The 18,951-nt window shown below is 41.6% G+C and overlaps 1 protein-coding gene across 2 annotated transcripts in view; it reads left to right on the forward strand.

Annotated features, from left to right (window-relative positions):
• The window catches only part of atg7 (ATG7 autophagy related 7 homolog (S. cerevisiae)), a 307,435-nt gene that overhangs the window by 60,975 nt on the left and 227,509 nt on the right, over positions 1-18,951 (forward strand). For both annotated transcript variants that reach the window (XM_060909788.1, XM_060909789.1), the window contains exon 13: positions 15,929-16,123. In XM_060909788.1, the coding sequence (XP_060765771.1) occupies positions 15,929-16,123 (195 nt within the window). The remainder of the gene's footprint in view (positions 1-15,928; positions 16,124-18,951) is intronic.

Consider the following 18,951-nt stretch of genomic DNA (forward strand, 5'->3'; position numbering starts at 1 on the left):
ATGTAATGCCTCATGCTCATGATGGAGCTATTCTTTAATTAGTGCTGACCTCCATTTTATCTAGAGACCCGTCAGCCCATCTTTTCAACAGCCAATACCAGTGTTGTAGTCGAGTCACTAAACCTCGGGTCCGAGTCCAGTCTCGAGTCCCCAGTGTTCAAATCCAAGTCTCATCTCATCTCATTATCTCTAGCCACTTTATCCTGTTCTACAGGGTCGCAGGCAAGCTGGAGCCTATCCCAGCTGACTACGGGTGAAAGGCAGGGTACACCCTGGACAAGTTGCCAGGTCATCACAGGGCTGACACATAGACACAGACAACCATTCACACTCACATTCACACCTACGGTCAATTTAGAGTCACCAGTTAACCTAACCTGCATGTCTTTGGACTGTGGGGGAAACCGGAGCACCCGGAGACACGGGGAGAAAATGCAAACTCCGCACAGAAAGGCCCTCGTCGGCCACGGGGCTTGAACCTGGACCTTCTTGCTGTGAGGCGACAGCGCTAACCACTACACCACCGTGCCGCCCCCCAAGTCCAAGTCATTAAAAAAAATTTCGAGTCGAGTCCACGGTTGATCTGAGTTGAGTCCAAGAACAAGACTGCAATTGCACCATTTGACAGTGGCTGTTTTAGCGCCATTAACGCTAGTTTGTTCCTGAACATGACGTATGAACAGGTGAATGTGCGTTCTGTTTATCAGGGAGCGTGAAGTATTCTGTCAGAGATGGTTGGGAGACGGATGTAAGTGCAGAAGGTGTGTTAATTAATACAAGTGAAGACAGGTAAACAATCCAGAATGGCAGGCAAAATTGTAAAACGATGAAACGGGCAGTAGGTCGAGCGAGGCACAAACAGGCTATTGTAGACTCGGCAGAATCAAAGACGAGAAACAGGAGATCAGGGATCAGGAAAACAAACAAGGAAATAAGGCTCGGTATTGTCAGCAATGCAACTCAATACTTTGCAAAGTGTGTTTTCACAGTTTTTATATAGGCGCGCTGATTGCACTTTAATCCTGTGCAGGTGCGAGTCGTTTTTGGCATGTGCACGAGAGTCCGGAGTGCGCCCAAGTCTATCTGATGCACGCGTGCAGGTGTGACACTCTTGCACGAAATGAGTACGAAAATTAATGTAGATATAAATATTTTATGGCAAATTATTATGTCATGTTTACAAAAAACGAGTCCTCGTCTCCAATTTACGAGTCCTAATGCAGTTAATGCACGAGTCTGAGTCGTCAGTGCTCAAGTCCAAGTCAAGTCACGAGTCCTTAAAATTAGGGCATGAGTTGGACTCGAGTACTACAAGCCTGACCAATACTAGAAGTTGACTGGTAATTTTCTGCAATCACTGGCTTCAAAATTCCTATTAGAGAAAATTATCCATCCATTATCTATAGCCGCTTATGATGAAACAAAAATGAGCAATGTTAATTGCACTGCCAAATCAAAATAAACGCCAGTGGATGAGTGGGGACCCCAAACAACACAATAAATCTGCATCCCACATGCATGTTTCTCTGGTACAGTGTTTGCTCTCACTTATTTCTGAAGCGGGACGTGATTTGCTGCTCAGAATTGATAGCATGTTTCCATTGGCCAATGCGCAGCACGGCAACCAACCATGGTCCTTGTTTCATCCTACAGCCAGGTTCAGCTGTAGCAACAGAATAAAGGTTGGCCTCCACAACCAACTTAGCATCTGTACATTGGACTGCGTTGTCCGTCTAAGCTACGCCAAGATAGCCATTGAGGACTTCCTATTTGAGGAAGCCGCAGAACTTTTCATGCAGCCTCATCTGAAGTGTGTGTGTGAAATCTCTAATGCTTACACAAGCTCAATATGTACATGTAAAGGTTAGCTTCTGTGGTTGGGACAGCCATTACCAATTTACCACGCCGTGCTAATCAGGACTGGGCATTGCAAAATTGGGCACAAAGGCTACATGTGCAATAAAATGGCATAAAATAAAGAACTTTCTTGAAATTATTTGAGCTGATGGATTCCTTTTTCAGAAATTCACTACCTCAACCACCTTATTTTAAGAACTTTTCCCAACTGATTTTCATGTCAAGATTGCACCAGAGGGCCCCAAATTTGCTTCAATATTTCAAATTTTCCTGGAGGAGTGTGCCCCTGGACCCCCCTTAGCAGTTCTTCGCTTGGTCATCAGACTCCCTTCTCTCAATTTCTAGACAATACCCTGCTTCTGACTCAAGTTTCTGAAAATCACCATATTGTGATTAAAATCTGAACCAAATTCTGGCACATGATATTACTGACTCGCTTCATTTTTTTTTCTCATAAATTTGGACAGGCCACCCTCAGGAATTTATACAAATTAAGCATCTTTGTTTTTAAGTGAAATGACTTCTTGCCACTCGAGAAACCGGCGCTCTGGATTGCTGTTGGTTATTTGGTTTATAGATGGACAATTTCTCGCTGTATGATAAATTAATGGACAGGGCAAGTTCTCTAGCCAAATCCTGTTTTGCATTTGACAAAAGACCACCTGTATGTTAGATTATCTGAGCAGGTCATGTGAAATGTTGAACTCAGGCTGAGGCATTGCTGATTTAGACTACATCTTATGTAATTCATAGTCCCTATATACATACAGTGGTGGGCAAAAGTTTACATACCCCAACAGAATGTTTTGTTTCTTGGCTATTTCTAAGAGAAATTGAATGATAATACACAAAAACCTTTATTTCACTTGTGGTTAATGGTTGGCTGAAGCCATTTATTGTCAAGAAAATGTCAAGAAAATGTTAACTCTTTTTAAACCATTATGACAACAAAAAAACTACACAAATGACCCTGATCAAAAGTTTACATACCCCAATTCTTAATACTGTGTATTTCCCCCTTTAACATCAATAACAGCTTGAAGTCTTTTGTGATAGTTGTCAATGAGTCTCTTTATCTTTTCAGATGGGAAAGCTGCCCATTCTTCTTGGCAAAAAGCCTCCAGTTCCTGTAAAGTCTGGGGCTGTCTTGCATGGACTGCACGTTTGAGGTCTCCCCAGAGTGGCTCAATAATGTTGAGGTCAGGAGACTGAGATGGCCACTCTAAGACCTTCACTTTATGCTGTTGTAGCCACTGACAAGTTGATTTGGCCTTGTGTTTTGGATCATTGTCATGCTGGAATGTCCAAGTTCGTCCTATGCGCAGCTTCCGGGCTGAGGCGTGTAGATTTTCCTCCAGTATCTTTTGATAAGTGACTGCATTCATCCTGCCATCAACTCTTACCAAATTTCCAGTGCCTTTGTAGTTCACACATCCCCAAAGCATCAGAGATCCACCACCATGTTTCACTGTGGGAATGGTGTACTTTTCATCATAGGCCTTGTTGATTCCTCGCCAGATGTAGCGTTTAGTGTTGTGCCCAAAAAGTTCAATTTTGGTCTCATCACTCCACACAACTTTTTGCCAGAAGGTTTGGGGTGTGTCTCTGTGCAGTCTGGCATATCGTAGACGGGCTTCTTTGTGGCATTTGCGTAGAAGGGGCTTTCTTCTGGCAACTCTCCCATGCAGCCCATTTCTTCTCAAGAGTCTCCTAATTGTACTCTTTGAAACATCCACATCAACTTGTTTCAGAGAATCTCAAAGTTCACCAGATGTTATTTGGGGCTTCTTCTTTACATCACGCACAATTCTTCTAGCAGTGGTGGGTGAAATTTTTCTTGGTCTACCTGAACGGGCTTTGGTGTCTACAGAGCCCCTGACTTTCCACTTCTTGATTATTGTTTGAACAGTGCTGACTGACATTTTTAATTGCTTTGATATTTTCTTATATCCCTTCCCTGATTTATAAAGTTCAGCTACCTTTTCACGCAGGTCCTTTGACAATTCCTTTGATTTTCCCATGGCTCAATCTCAAAGATGACGTGCAGCACTGGATGAGGGATAAAAGGTTCTCTCAAAAGTCCAGCAATTTACTGACTTTTATTTTCACCCACTAATTAGAAGAAAACAGATCACAGGTGAAGGTAGTTGCCTTTAATTGCCATTCAGTCCTGTTTATGTCAAATTGTGTACAGGTTTTCAGGCCAATTCACAGGGGTATGTAAACTTTTGATCAGGGTCATTTAGGTAGTTTTTGTTGTTTTCATGGTTTTCAAAGAGTAAACGCAGTAATGAATGCAATAAATAGCTTCAGCCAACCATTAACCACAAGTGAAATAAAGGTTTTTGTGTATTATCATTCAATTTCTCTTAGAAATGGGCAAGAAACGAAATATTCTGTTGGGGTATGTAAACTTTTGCCCACCACTGTAGTCAAGTGGATATTTGAAGCTAGCTGGCAAATCAGCTTATTTCTGACAGTTGGCATTTGAGCATGAGTCTCAAGTCTAATTCATCGTATTAGAGCTCATTCTGGAACAATCAGAAACATCCTACACCCTCTGGCCTAGAAAAATTTGATCAGGCCATCATGGGAAGATGATATCAAGACACATGAGTCACCGCTTCTCGTATCATGTGGTCTTTATAATGTTTGCCATTATTAAATGTGTTTTGGACATTTGGGAAGACTACCAAGGTGCTCAAATCGTAGACTGTGCTCATGACCACTTCCTTAGGAACACCATATGACTATTGACAGGAGTAGAACCTGATGCTGTTGTAGCTCATTGGCCTCAAGATTTGATCTGTGAATTCTGAAAAGCTTTTCTCCTCACCATGGTTGTAAAGAGTGGTATTTAATTATCAATAATTTTCATTATCATAACCCTCCCATTAGCTCAAACCAGTCTAGTCTTTTGTTGTTTTTGTAAATATACACTCATGCTAAATGTGATACCTGCAACACAGTCCAAAAAAAAAATTGGTACAAGGTATGTTTACCGTTATGTTACATGACCTTTTCTTTTAAAGGAACAGTCCACCGTACTTCCATAATGAAATATGCTCTTATCTGAATTGAGACGAGCTGCTCCGTACCTGTCCGAGCTTTGCGCGACCTCCCAGTCAATCAGACGCAGTCAGACGCACTGTCACTCCTGTTAGCAATGTAGCTAGGCTCAGTATGGCCAATGGTATTTTTTGGGGCTGTAGTTAGATGCGACCAAACTCTTCCGCGTTTTTCCTGTTTACATAGGTTTATATGACCAGTGATATGAAACAAGTTCAGTTACACAAATTGAAACGTGGCGATTTTCTATGCTATGGAAAGTCCGCACTATAATGACAGGCGTACTAACAACTTCTGCGTGCTTCGGCAGCGCATTGATACGGAGCTCAGATATCAATGCGCTGCCGAAGCGCGCAGAAGGTGTTAGTACGCCTGTCATTATAGTGCGGACTTTCCATAGCATAGAAAATCGCTACGTTTCAATTTGTGTAACTGAACTTGTTTCATATCACTGGTCATATAAACCTATGTAAACAGGAAAAACGTGGAAGAGTTTGGTCGCATCTAACTACAGCCCCAAAAAATACCATTGGCCATACTGAGCCTAGCTACATTGCTAACAGGAGTGACAGCGCGTCTGACTGCGTCTGACTGACTGGGAGGTCGCGCAAAGCTCGGACAGGTACGGAGCAGCTCGTCTCAATTCAGATAAGAGCATATTTCATTATGGAAGTACGGTGGACTATTCCTTTAACAACACTCAGTAAGCATTTGGGAACTGAAGACACGAATTGCTGAAGTTTTGACCGTGTAATCCTTTCCCTTTGTTGCTTGTCCCTGTTATCAGATTTTGTGCTTCAAAACGCACCACACATTTTAAGCGGGCAGGCGGGTGGGGGGCAGGCCAGTTTAGCGCCTGCACTCTTTTTTTTACTATGACGCCACACTGTTGCAATACAGGCAAAATTTGGATTGGTGTTGTCTTGCTGGAATATGCTGTGTAAACTTTTGTTGTGTGAAAATCTAGTCTGAAAATTAGTCTTTTCAATACATTTTTTTTTTGTTAGGAAACTGTGTAAAACGGAAATAAAAATAGAATCCAATGATTTGAGATGAGATTTGCAAAACATTTCCGACATATATTCAATTAAATACAATACTAAGACAAGGTATTTAATGTACAAACTCATGAACTTTGTTGTTTTAGTAAATATACACTCATGCTAAATGTGGTGCCTGCAACACATTCGGAAAAAAAAATTGGGACAAGGCATGTTTACCGCTATGTTACATGACCTTTTTCTTTGAACAACACTTGGTAAGCATTTGGGAACTGAAGACACTAATTGTTGAAGTTTTGACCATGTAATCCTTTCCCTTTGTTGCTTGTCCCTGTTATCAGATTTTGTGCTTCAAAACGCAGCACACATTTTAAGTGGGGGGGCAGGCCAGTTTACCGCCTGCACTCTTTTACTGTGATGCCACACTGTTGCAATACAGGCAAAATTTGGATTGGCATTGTCTTGCTGGAATATCCGTGAAAAAGATGTTGTCTGGATGGCAGCATATATTGCTCTAAAACCCGTATGTACCTTTTGGCATTGTTGGTGCCTTCACAGATGTGCAATCTATCCATGCTGTGGGTAGTAAAACATCCCCATACCATCACAGATGCTGGTTTTTGAACTTTCTGCTGGTAACAATCTAGATGGTCCTTCTTCCTTTTTAGCACGGAGGACACAACGTCCATGATTTCCAAAAAACAATTTGAAATGTGGACTCGTCAGGCCACAGCACACTTTTCCACTTTGCATCAATCTGTTTCAGATGAGCTCAGGCCCAGAGAAGTCAGCAGTTTTTCTGGATGATGTTGATATATGGCAATCACTTTGCATGGTAGATGCAGTGACAAACTGTGTTTCCCAACAGTGTTTTTGCAAAGTGTTCCCAAGACCATGTAGTAATATCCTTTATACAATGGATCGAAGATCACAGGTATTCAGTGTTGGTTTTCGGCCTTGCCCCTTATGTACGGAGATTTCTATGGATTCTCTGAATCTTTTGATGATTGTCAGTAGTGAAATCCATAAATTCCTTGCAGTTGTACATTGCAGGGTTGTAAAACGTACGACACTGCTCTTAAACTGTTGGACTATTTGTTCACGCAGTTTTTCATAAAGTGGTGAACTTTTTCCCCATCCTTGCTTGTGAGCGTTTCCAATTACAGATTAACCTGTTTACCTGTAGAATGTTCCACACGAGTGTGGTGGGTAGTGTGTGTGCATATGTGTGGTTTTTTTTGTTTTGTTTTTTAACCATTCCACAACATTCCTAGTCTTTTGTTGCTCCTGTCCCAACTTTTTTGGGAATGTGTTGCAGGCATCAAATTTAGAACGAGTCTATATTTACAAAAAAACAAACAAACACAAAGTTGATCAATTTGAACATTTAAATATCTTGTCTTTGTACTGTGTTCAGTTGAATATAGGTTGAAAAGGATTTGCAGATCATTTGCATTCTGTTTTTATTTATCTTTTATACAGTGTCCCAACTTTTTTGGAATTGGGGTTGTCGGCTTGGCATTGCTTTATTTTGCTATATTAAAATGCAGGCCAGGTATAGTACCTCACAAACATGGTAATTCCTATATGTGCGTCTGTGTGGTTTATAAACAGTTCTCCCTACCTAAATCCCCTCATCCTCTTCTGCATAATTCTTGCTTATTTATTCTGGTGAATTAGCATTCTGTTGTGTTTACTCACTGTTTTATAATTTATCAGTGTTTCCTGCATTGATCAGCTCCTCCTGTTTGACTAATGAGCAGTTCATACTTTACCTTTTCAGAACCCCTGTGTGATTTTAAAGCTAATTAGACACTGCTCTGTTATCTCCGTCATAATTAGTGCTCTCGTCCTTACCATCCTGCTCTCGCGCGCACACACATGCACAAACATAGAATCCTCCTTAGGCTAATGCTCATTTCAGTAGTGGTGAGACATCAGAATGTGAGCAATGTATGATTCAAGTTTTATTTGCGTCATCTTTATTTTTTTGACGTAGGTAAATTTAATATCTTCACATTGCAATATAAATGCATAATCAAAGGAAGTACACAAGTTGTAATGGCCCTATTATGCACCTTAGTAGAATGTTAGGCATTAAAGCACAATAGACCTGAGTCAAGGTCAAGTCAAAGTCCCTCTCATGGTCTGCCTGGTCTTCCCAGGCAGGCTCCTGTCCCAGTACTAACCAGCTCTTTGAGGTGTATGGGTGCAACGCCGATCTCCATTTTAATAGCCCTTGGCCTCTTGCCTATATAGCGAGGGTTACAGTGGGGGGCTAGGCCTCTGGTAACCGCAAGATTTTGACTTCCCCACTCGCATCTGTATTGCAGCGTGCCTTGCCAGATGGCAGTAGGTACCATTTTTATGATGGTCTTTGGTATGACCCGACCGCGAGTAAAACTCACAATCTTCCAATTGAGAGGCAGACACACTAACCACTAGGCCAACTCGCGGGATAGACCTGAATACGCTTCATTAATTATATTGTGTTTATGATTTAATTAGCTAACAAAGTATATGAAAAGCCATGTAATGATGGTGACCCACTTTAATGCCACCAGGCTGCTATTAATGGTCAAAAAAGCAGTATACAAGCTCATTTCATTTTGGTTTGTATATCTTTATTTATTTTCCAGACTATAAGATTTTTTTTTGTCCTCCTTTTTTTTTTTTTTTCCTATTCCTTTATTGATTCTCCCCCCCCCCCAATCCTCTTTTCCTGGTGGGTATCACAGTGGTAACAGGCCAAGTTGGTCAGTCTAGACTTCTCTATCCCCAGCTACAGATTCCAGCTCCTTCTGAGGGATTTCCAGGCATTCCCAAGCCAACCGTGAGGTTAATCTCTCCAGCAGGTCCTGGATTTGCCCCAGGGTTTCCACCCAGTAGTATATGCCCAATACAACTTCAGCAAGTGGTAAAGTCCCTAAACCACCTCAACTGGCTCCTCTCAATTAAGAGGAGCAGCAGCTCTAGTCCATGTTCCTGCTGGATTGTCAGGCTTTTGACCTTATCGTGGAGAGTAAGCCCAGCAACTCATTAGAAGAACCTCATTTCTGCAACCTGCCCTCTTTCAGTCACTGTGGATTGACCAGTAAACAGAGGTCTTTGTCTGCAAATGGAGTTCTTGCTTCACCACCAGACTGCTACAATAACTGTTATACCTACTGCTACTTCTGGCCTAATCTGTTTGTCAGTCTCACACTTTTTTTTCCATGAAAAAGAGAATGTGAAGAGGCTGATTGATTACACAGTCCCAACCTTGTCCATTGACTTCAACATGTCTGGCCAAATTGCATCCATCTCAACAGTCCTGCCATCATGATGGTTACTGTAACCTAGGTAGATTCCACCACACCAGAGGTTTTGGCCACTACCTCCGGAAGGGAGGGCATGTACACTAGGTTAAGGACTTCCTTACAGTCCTCCTTCCATCACTCAATAGTAACCTCAGTAGAAGTCACTGGCACCATGTACTTGCCTAGCAGAGTTTGTGAATGGTCTCTACAAACTCCTCCCATCCCTGGGCTTTTGCTTCTGCAGCTGATTTTGTAGGCTCTGCTTCCTTCTGGTTCTTGCCTACCCTTCCTTTTTCAACTTGATAGTCTTCCTGACCACTGCATCCAAGGGTTATGACCATGAGGGGCACCAATACATAGTCTTCCAGCAGCAGTTCTTTACAGCTGATTCTACATTTGAGGAATCAAACATGGTCCATTCAGACTCGGTGTCCCTCATTCAGGACATGGCAGAAGCTTTCAGTAGCAATGACTGGCTGTTTTTTAAAGTAGTTGCCATAGTATTATGTAATGTATCAAATGAAAGAGTATGAAGATCTAAATTGAAAACTTGTTTAATTTTGTAAATATGTTTGCAAAAAAAACAAAGTTATGAACATTTTGGGCAGCATGGTGGTGTAGTGGTTAGCACTGTCGCCTCACAGCAAGAAGGTTCTGGGTTCGAGTCCAGTGGCCAATGGGGGCCTTTCTGTGTGGAGTTTGAATGTTCTCCCCGTGTCTGTGTGGGTTTCCTCTGGGTGCTCCGGTTTCCCCCACAGTCCAAAGACATGCAGGCTAGTATAACTGGTGACTCTAAATTGACCATAGGTGTGAATGTGAATGGTTGTTTGTCTCTGTGTCAGCCCTGCGATGACCTGGTGACTTGTCCAGGGTGTACCCTGCCTCTCGCCTATAGTCAGCTGGGATAGGTTCCAGCTTGCCCGCAACCTTGCACAGGATAACCTGTTGTGGGTAATGGATGGATGAACATTTTGAAAATCCAGTGTTTTATAAAATGTCCATTTCTGTCCGTTACCTCGGTCACAAACCAGCAATTGTTTTCCATTGGTTTAATTCATGAGAAAAAAAAAACTCAATCAGAAATGAATAGACCAAAAAGCCAAAAATAAAGAGAATTAGAATTTTGAGTATCAGGGTAAGAAACAGATAAAGGCTTCTTCTTGTATATGACAATCTTGCACCTAGCAGGCTTAAAAGTAATCAATGAAATTGGTCCATCCTTTTGTGTTTAAACATAAAAGCCAGAATAGATAGTTTTCACATGACGTCACAGAGTCGGGGATTCCCTGGTGGCGGCCATCTTGGAGGGCTAGCTTACCGTACGGGTCACTGAGCACACATTGTAGCGCGCGAGTTACATTCATTTATATATTATTTACATTTATAGTTACATTACTACTATTTAAAGCTAGCAATGGTGCACACCTGTTGTATTCACGGCTGTCGTAATAGGTCAGATGATGAAGTCAAGCGGAGCTTTTATGGAATTCCCACTGTACGGGCTCAGCATACAAAGGAGAAACCTATGGCTTGCGAGAATCAACCACAAGGATTATCAGCCTTCCAAACACAGCAAAGTCTGCTCCGATCATTTTATAAGTGGTAAGTTGTTTAAATAAACAATCAATTGTGTTTAAGTTTGTTTTTGGAAACCAAAACATCATGTGAACAATCGCCTAACTGGAACCGCTGAGTGTACGTTTACATTGTAATGTACACTTAATATCGCTCGCTTGTCACGTTTCTATTTGACACTTGTCACTTCACTCACGCAAGGGTCATTTTTGAAAAACATTTTAGGTCTATTCTGTATGATTTGATTTGTGTTTGGGATGCAAACAGCGCGCCTTTTGGCGGATGCCGCCTGAATCGCGCAGATCCAGGTTTTTTTTTTTAGGGGGGGCATTGTAGTGTCTGATTATAATTTCAAAGTAAATTCTGTATTAAAAATACTAAATAAGCAAATCCGTTACAGTCCATGAAACAGGAAGTATAAGGATGAGAAAAAAACAGTTTAAATCGGGAAGCTGCGCACATTTGTGCAGCCTGAGTGGTGTGCAGGACTGCGCATATGTGCACAGCTTCCCGATTTAAACTGGTCAAAGTGTTCAGCCAATTTTATTGGAAAAAGCAAGTCAACATGAGAGATTCAACCACTCGGTGGGAATCATGAGTTTCAAGCTGATTAAACCAACAGTGAGCGAGCTGGAAACAACAACAAAACATAGTGCAAAGATTGCATCTGTTGAGTTTAAGGCTATCAAAAATATGCCCCGACACTGAGGACACCTGTGTGAAGTGTGGAGGCACACCTTGCCACTTGACTCATATGTTTGCGTTATGCCCCAAACTTGAATATTACTGGAACTCCATCTTTAAAATCCTCTCAGAAATATTAGGAATCATTCTGGAACCATGCCCTCTTGTAGCCATATTTGGTGTTTCACCCAGCCCACATGTCCTCAGCAAGACCTATGCAAATGTTGTGGCCTTTGCCACCCTACTGGCTAGGCGTAGAATTCTACTTAACTGGAAATCACCACAGTCTCCTCTTCTATCTGTCTGGTTGGAAGACCTCATGTTTTTCTTAAAATTAGAGAAAGCCAAATTCACTTTACGTGGGGGGACAAGTAGATTCTTCAAGCACTGGAGTCCTTTTATAGAATACTTTACTGACTTACAAACACTCCCATGATCTAGTATGTTTAAGACTACTTACCAACCCACCAACTTTTAACTGTTCTCCTTCTATACCAGCCGAGTACTTAGGATATGTATCTAATCTCCTCAATGGTACTGTAACGTCTTCCTATTCTTCACTTTAGGGCCTCTATTGCTCTCTTGTTATGATGTTATCACAAATACACCATAACTGTGATTGTTATGCAGACAACCACCAAGGATCTGGCCACCAGTGCGCCCCCCCCCCCCCCCCCCCCCTTTTTAAATATATTTTTGGGTGTGTATTTATTCTTTACAGTTTGTCTTGTTTTTGCTTTGTTCTCATTTTTTTGTTCTCCTTTAATGTTAATGTTTTAGATGTCCTTGCTTGTGATTTGTATGCCTGTTTTGTGAAGGGATGGGAATGGGTGGGTGGGAGGGGGTGGTGGGAGTTTGTGCTCTTTGACTTTCATACGAATATTTGTACTGTAAAAATTTTACATTTGTGCTTTTAAAAATGAATAAATAAACCTTGACCAGAACCAACAGTGAGCGAGCTGGAAACAACAACAAAACACATGGACTGGTGACGAGTATCACTGAAAAACCCAAGATGGCGGTGCCTGTGAATTTGGTGTATTGCATCACACAACGTTAAATGTTTAAAGTAAAACCTCATCACAATGCCACACAAAATTAACAATATATTCCGTAAACGTTATTTATTCTTGAATCAACACTAGTGTTATGTAGATTAAATACTTTTTAAAGGCAAAATGAAAATGTGCTGTTCTCGCATACAAACGTATGGGAGGTTCATCAGCGCAGCGGCGTGCTGTCAAGCCTACTTTCAGCGGTGTGTTAAATTTCTCGCTCCCTGAAGATTATGCCAAATGCTCCCAGGCAACTCGGAAGACTATCCTGTGTTTACTAGAAAATTCTGTTTGGCAAAGAATCCAGCTGACCGCTAAGTGTTGGTCAGAGCTCTGTCCATCTCTAACCAAGTGTCTAAAACATATGGCATCAACTCTAACGGTACAAACACAAAATTGGTTATTGGCCTTTGGCTCAAGGTGCTCTGGTACCAAGTACACTTACGATCAATATAGTGTTTGAACAGATTTTTTGTTATTGACAGACTTGCTCAGAGGTCTAATAACATTTCACTACTCAGGTTCAAATCTGGGAGGCCATTCCTTCCAATCATGCCCCATTTCCAAAGCAGGTTTCCACTGCAAGGGTCTGTTCTTCTAAGTCCATTACATGCCTGCTGTCTGACTGATCTCACACCTGACCCACAACCTTCATCTTGCAGGTGGGGGATTAGGCCTACAAAATGGCTCCATGTCACCTGTTGGGCTGAGCTCAACCAGGTTATGTGGGCTGCCTAGACACCAGACTGTAGAAGTCACTCCCAGGCCTGGTTCCATGGATGGGTCCTGGTAACCCCAGTTGAACAAGGTACACTTGGCCTTTTTTGTACCTTTTCATAGGGGTCATTAGGATCACTCCTGATTCTTCCCTCAGATCTGTTCACCATTAAGTTCCTAGTGATGTAGCCCTGAGGTTCACTGAAGTGCACAAGCTCCATTACCATGACAAGGTCTGGATCCATTTCTCACCCTGCGCAAGGTAAGCACTTAAGTGCTTGTCAGTTGATTTGCCTTTTACTCAAGTATCTCCATTTCTGCTGGTCAAGGAACAGTTCCTCCTCCTCCACTTTCTTCGCCTTTTCTCCAGAACTGTTTTGACATTATCTGTCCATCTTATCTGGGGCCTTCCCACTGGCCTGGGACACTCAGGCTTGTAGTAGTAGTACTTCAGTGGGAGCCTGTTTTCATCCATTCTTCTCAAGTGGCCAAACCATCTCAATTGTCCTCATTCTATGAACCTATACCAAGTCTGTTCAAGTCCTTCCTTATGTCGTCGTTCCTCACTCTGTCCGTACAGTCACCCCTTTTAATGATTCTTAACACTCATTTCGGCAGCATTGACCTTACTTTTGGTTTTGGAGTTTAATGCCCAAGCTTCATGTCCATATGTGAGGATTGATCTGAGTATGGAGGTGTGTAAGATGGTTTTGACTTTGATAGGGACATTTTGGTCTTTGAGGTTTGCGAGAATCATGTCCATTTCCGTTCCGTGTCTGGTGACCTGGTCCGTCCGAGTTTCAAGGCTGATCATGTGTTGCATGTGCAGCAAGCTTTTTACGCCACCGGCTTGCGGGGCCTGTCATGGCAATCCTCTTTGTTTATCTGGGCTTGGGGATTGGCATGTCACATATGATGTATATGCTTCATGGCCTGATGTATATGCTTCAAGGTCTTGATCCACAAAGGGGATATTGTTTGTATTCTAGATTTTTAAAAACATGATGATGATGATGATGATCATCATCATCATCATTTCAATTTAATGTTTATTAATATTCAATATTTGACTCATGCAGCAAAGAGAAGAGTTTGTACTTGTTTATCAGCAGTAGGCACTGAGATAAAGTCAGGTTACTCTGGTACATTAGCTAGTCAGTTATCCTCTTCAAAAAATAAAACGGATGATTTCACTTGTACTGACTCATTGCTGTCCTAAATTAAATTAGCTGTTATCTCAGTATAAGAAAGTAGGAGAGCACTTGCAGGATCACCACAAATCAAGCATAGTATAGTTCTGGTAGGCCACAAAGTCATGCTCAGCCCTCAATTCCAGCTACATCAGCTGACTGCAGCTGATCTCAGCCAGCCCACATTAGCTGTCAGGTAAGCCGATTCCCTTCTACGCATTCTGTTGGCAAATCTCTCATGGAGCACCTTATTTAAGCTGCTTTAACTTGCCTACCTTTGCTGTTTCCTCTGCAAGCCATTTTGCAGCCCACCTCCACCTCAACTCCTCCCCTTTCACGCTGTCTGACTTTAATCAATGTCCTTTCTGTATCACAGATGCCTGCTCATGACCTAGTCCTCTAACCGTTGCATTTGGCCCTTGTCAAAGAGACTAAGATCCCTAATCCATGCCATTTCCACTGCTGCTGCCCTCCCTGCTTTAGCTGTTCCATGCAGGCACATGGAAGGGCAGGGAAGTGTGCTCTCCCTGCCTCAAGGCTTTCCACGCAGGCACGTGGAAGGGCAGGGAGGTCCCATGTTCCGACCTTAATCAACATCTGTTCTGTACCCTATGGGTTTTTTTTCTGCAGCTCTCCCTGCTTTAGCCTTTCCATGTAGGCATATGGTAGGGCAGGGAGGTGTGCTGTCCCTTCCCCAAGGCTTTCCATGTATGCACGTGGAAGGGCAGGGAGGTCCCAGAACAGAACCACCCGCCAAATACAGCTTGTGGCAAATATTGCAATGTAAATAATGCTCCTTGATGAAAGTGGTTCTGACAGAAATGTGTGGGGTTTTTTTTTTTGAGGAGCAAAGCGATTCATTTTATGCATTGCAGAAGGAATTCCTCACTATTCCAAGATCTTTACATTTATCATGTAGAGTAAGTGTTGAAGTTGCTTGCAAGCAAAAGGGTGGTGTCGGTCATCTCAAATCACATTGAAGTGCACTAAATATGTGCTGGTACTTAATATAGGAGAGTAGCTATTTCTATAACTTCCAGTAGGATGCAATTTGGAATGTAGCATGTGTGTGCCTTTTGGGTGATGGAAAAAGTGGCATTGAAGCTGTTCGAGCAGCTTGTGGTAACACTTTACTGTGACATTTGATGTTTGTTTATCCTTTTAATGTGTCACTTGTCTTATATATAAGAAATTAATTCATTCATTTTTCTTCATTACTCACTTTAGCATTTAGGATTGTACTGGATCTGTTGCCTCTCTCTCGGCAACACTGAAACATATGCCAGCTCATCTCCAGGCATCACTCACTCACTCACACACACAAGGGGAACTGCTGACTATCCAATCCACCTACTGTTATGTTTTTGGGTCATTGGAAGAAGCCCACATGAGAAGCTCAGGATCAAACTCCTGCACCAAACCACCATATAAAAAATACATTTCTTGCGTAATAGTAATCCCCTCTTCTCTGACTATTCCAGAATGCTGAGGGATTCAACATGAGCATCCCCATGCCTGGTCACCCTGTGAATTTTTCCGAAGTGATGATTGCTCAGGCGCAGAAAGATGTGGAAAAGTTGGAGGCCCTGATCTCAGCACATGACGTCGTCTTCCTGCTTATGGACACGCGGGAGAGTCGATGGCTCCCCACAGTCATTGCAGCTAGCCAGAGAAAGGTATATTAACTTTCACTGGTCTGAATAATACATCAGTGAAAAAATGAATGTTTTTTAGACTATAATTGGCTTCACTTTATAAACTGCAGCACCATTTAGAGGGCCAAAAAATCTTAGTGACGCCTTGGTGGCTCTTTTAATGTGAGTGAGGGTGTTTTATTCTGGCATTACAAATTGCTAGTGAAGTTAGGAACATGGCTACAGTACCAGTCAAAAGTTTGGGGACACCTTCTAATTCAATGTTTGGTCTTTATTTTTATTCATTAAAAGACGCTTCATGTCTTAAAGTAATGATGGATGTCGTTTCTCTTCACTTAGTTGAGTGGTTCTTGACATAATATGGATTACTACAGTTGTCGAATAGGGCTATTTAATAATAATCTTCTTTCAGCTGTTCCTATTACGGGATGTCATCTGGGCCGACTGCCTTACCACTTTTCATTCTCTTCATAGAATAGGGCATAGAATTGAGCTATTTACTGTATTTTTATTATTTACTATTTACTGTTGAATCTCAAATGCATTAAGAAGGCAAGAAATTGCACGAATTACCTTTTGACGAGGCACACCTATTAATTGAAGAGCATTCCAGGCAACTCCCTCATGAAGCTGATTAAGATGATGCCAATAGTGTGTAAAGCGTCATCAAGGTAAATGCTGGATACTTTGAAGAATCTAAACTCAGAAACGTTTTTTTTAAAAACACTTTTTGTTTACCACATAATTCCATATGTTCCATATTTTATTTCATAGTTGTGGTGTCCTTCAATATTGATCTACAATGTAGAAAATAGTCAAAATACAGAAAAAACTATGAATGAATAGGGGTGTCCAAGCCTTTAACTGGTACTTTTATTTATTTATTTATTTATATATAATACACACTACCGTTCAAAAGTTTGGGGTCACCTAGACAGTTTTGTGTTTTCCATGAAAAGTCATGCTTTTATTTACCACCATAAGTTGTAAAATGAATAGAAAATCTAGTCAAGACATTTTTCTGGCTATTTTGAGCATTTAATCGACCCCACAAATGTGATGCTCCAGAAACTCAATCTGCTCAAAGGAAGGTCAGTTTTATAGCTTCTCTAAAGAGCTAAACTGTTTTCAGCTGTGCTAACATGATTGTACAAGGGTTTTCTAATCCTCCATTAGCCTTCTGAGGCAATGAGCAAACACATTGTACCATTAGAACACTGGAGTGATAGTTGCTGGAAATGGGCCTCTATACACCTATGGAGATATTGCACCAAAAACCACACATTTGCAGCTAGAATAGTCATTTACCACATTAGCAATGTATAGAGTGGATTTCTGATTAGTTTAAAGGAACAGTCCACCGTACTTCCATAATGAAATATGCTCTTATCTGAATTGAGACGAGCTGCTCCATACCTCTCCGAGCTTTGCGCGACCTCCCAGTCAGTCAGACGCAGTCAGACACGCTGTCACTCCTGTTAGCAATGTAGCTAGGCTCAGTATGGTCAATGGTATTTTTTGGGGCTGTAGTTAGATGCGACCAAACTCTTCCACGTTTTTCCTGTTTACATAGGTTTATATGACCAGTGACATGAAACAAGTTCAGTTACACAAATTGAAACGTAGCGATTTTCTATGCTATGGAAAGTCCGCACTATAATGACAGGCGTACTAACACCTTCTGCGCGCTTTGACAGCGCATTGATATCTGAGCTCTGTATCAATGCGCTGCCGAAGCGCGCAGAAGTTGTTAGTACGCCTGTCATTATAGTGCGGACTTTCCATAGCATAGAAAATCGCTACGTTTCAATTTGTGTAACTGAACTTGTTTCATATCACTGGTCATATAAACCTATGTAAACAGGAAAAACACGGAAGAGTTTGGTCGCATCTAACTACAGCCCCAAAAAATACCGTTGGCCATACTGAGCCTAGCTACATTGCTAACAGGAGTGACAGCGTGTCTGACTGCGTCTGACTGACTGGGAGGTCGCGCAAAGCTCGGAGAGGTACGGAGCAGCTCATCTCAATTCAGATAAGAGCATATTTCATTATGGAAGTACGGTGGACTGTTCCTTTAAAGTGATCTTCATCGAAAAGAACAGTGTTTTCTTTCAAAAATAAGGACATTTCAAAGTGACCCCAAACTTTTGAACGGTAGTGTGTGTGTGTGTGTGTGTATATATATATATATATATATATATATATATATATATATATATATATATATATATACACACATACACACACACTGGTGCTTGAACGTTTGTGAACCCTTTAGAATTTTCTATATTTCTGCATAAATATGACCTAAAAGATCATCAGATTTTCACACAAGTCCTAAAAGTAGATAAAGAGAACCCAGTTAAACAAATGAGACAAAAATATTATACTCGGTCATTTATTTATTGAGGAAAATGATCCAATATTACATATCTGTGAGTGGCAAAAGTATGTGAACCTCTAGGATTAGCAGTTAATTTGAAGGTGAAATTAGAGTCAGGTGTTTTCAATCAGTGGGATGACAGTCAGGTGTGAGTGGGCACCCTGTTTTATTTAAAGAACAGGGATCTATCAAAGTCTGATCTTCACAACACACGTTTGTGGAAGTGTATCATGGCACGAACAAAGGAGATTTCTGAGGACCTCAGAAAAAGCGTTGTTGATGCTCATCGGGCTGGAAAAGGTCACAAAACCATCTCTAAAGAGTTTGGACTCCACCAATCCACAGTCAGACAGATTGTGTACAAATGGAGGAAATTCAAGACCATTGTTACCCTCCCCAGGAGTGGTCAACCAACAAAGATCAAGAGCAGGGCGTGTAATAGTTGGCGAGGTCACAAAGGACC

Source organism: Neoarius graeffei, chromosome 26, assembly GCF_027579695.1.
Source record: "Neoarius graeffei isolate fNeoGra1 chromosome 26, fNeoGra1.pri, whole genome shotgun sequence".
NCBI classification, from domain to species: domain Eukaryota; kingdom Metazoa; phylum Chordata; class Actinopteri; order Siluriformes; family Ariidae; genus Neoarius; species Neoarius graeffei.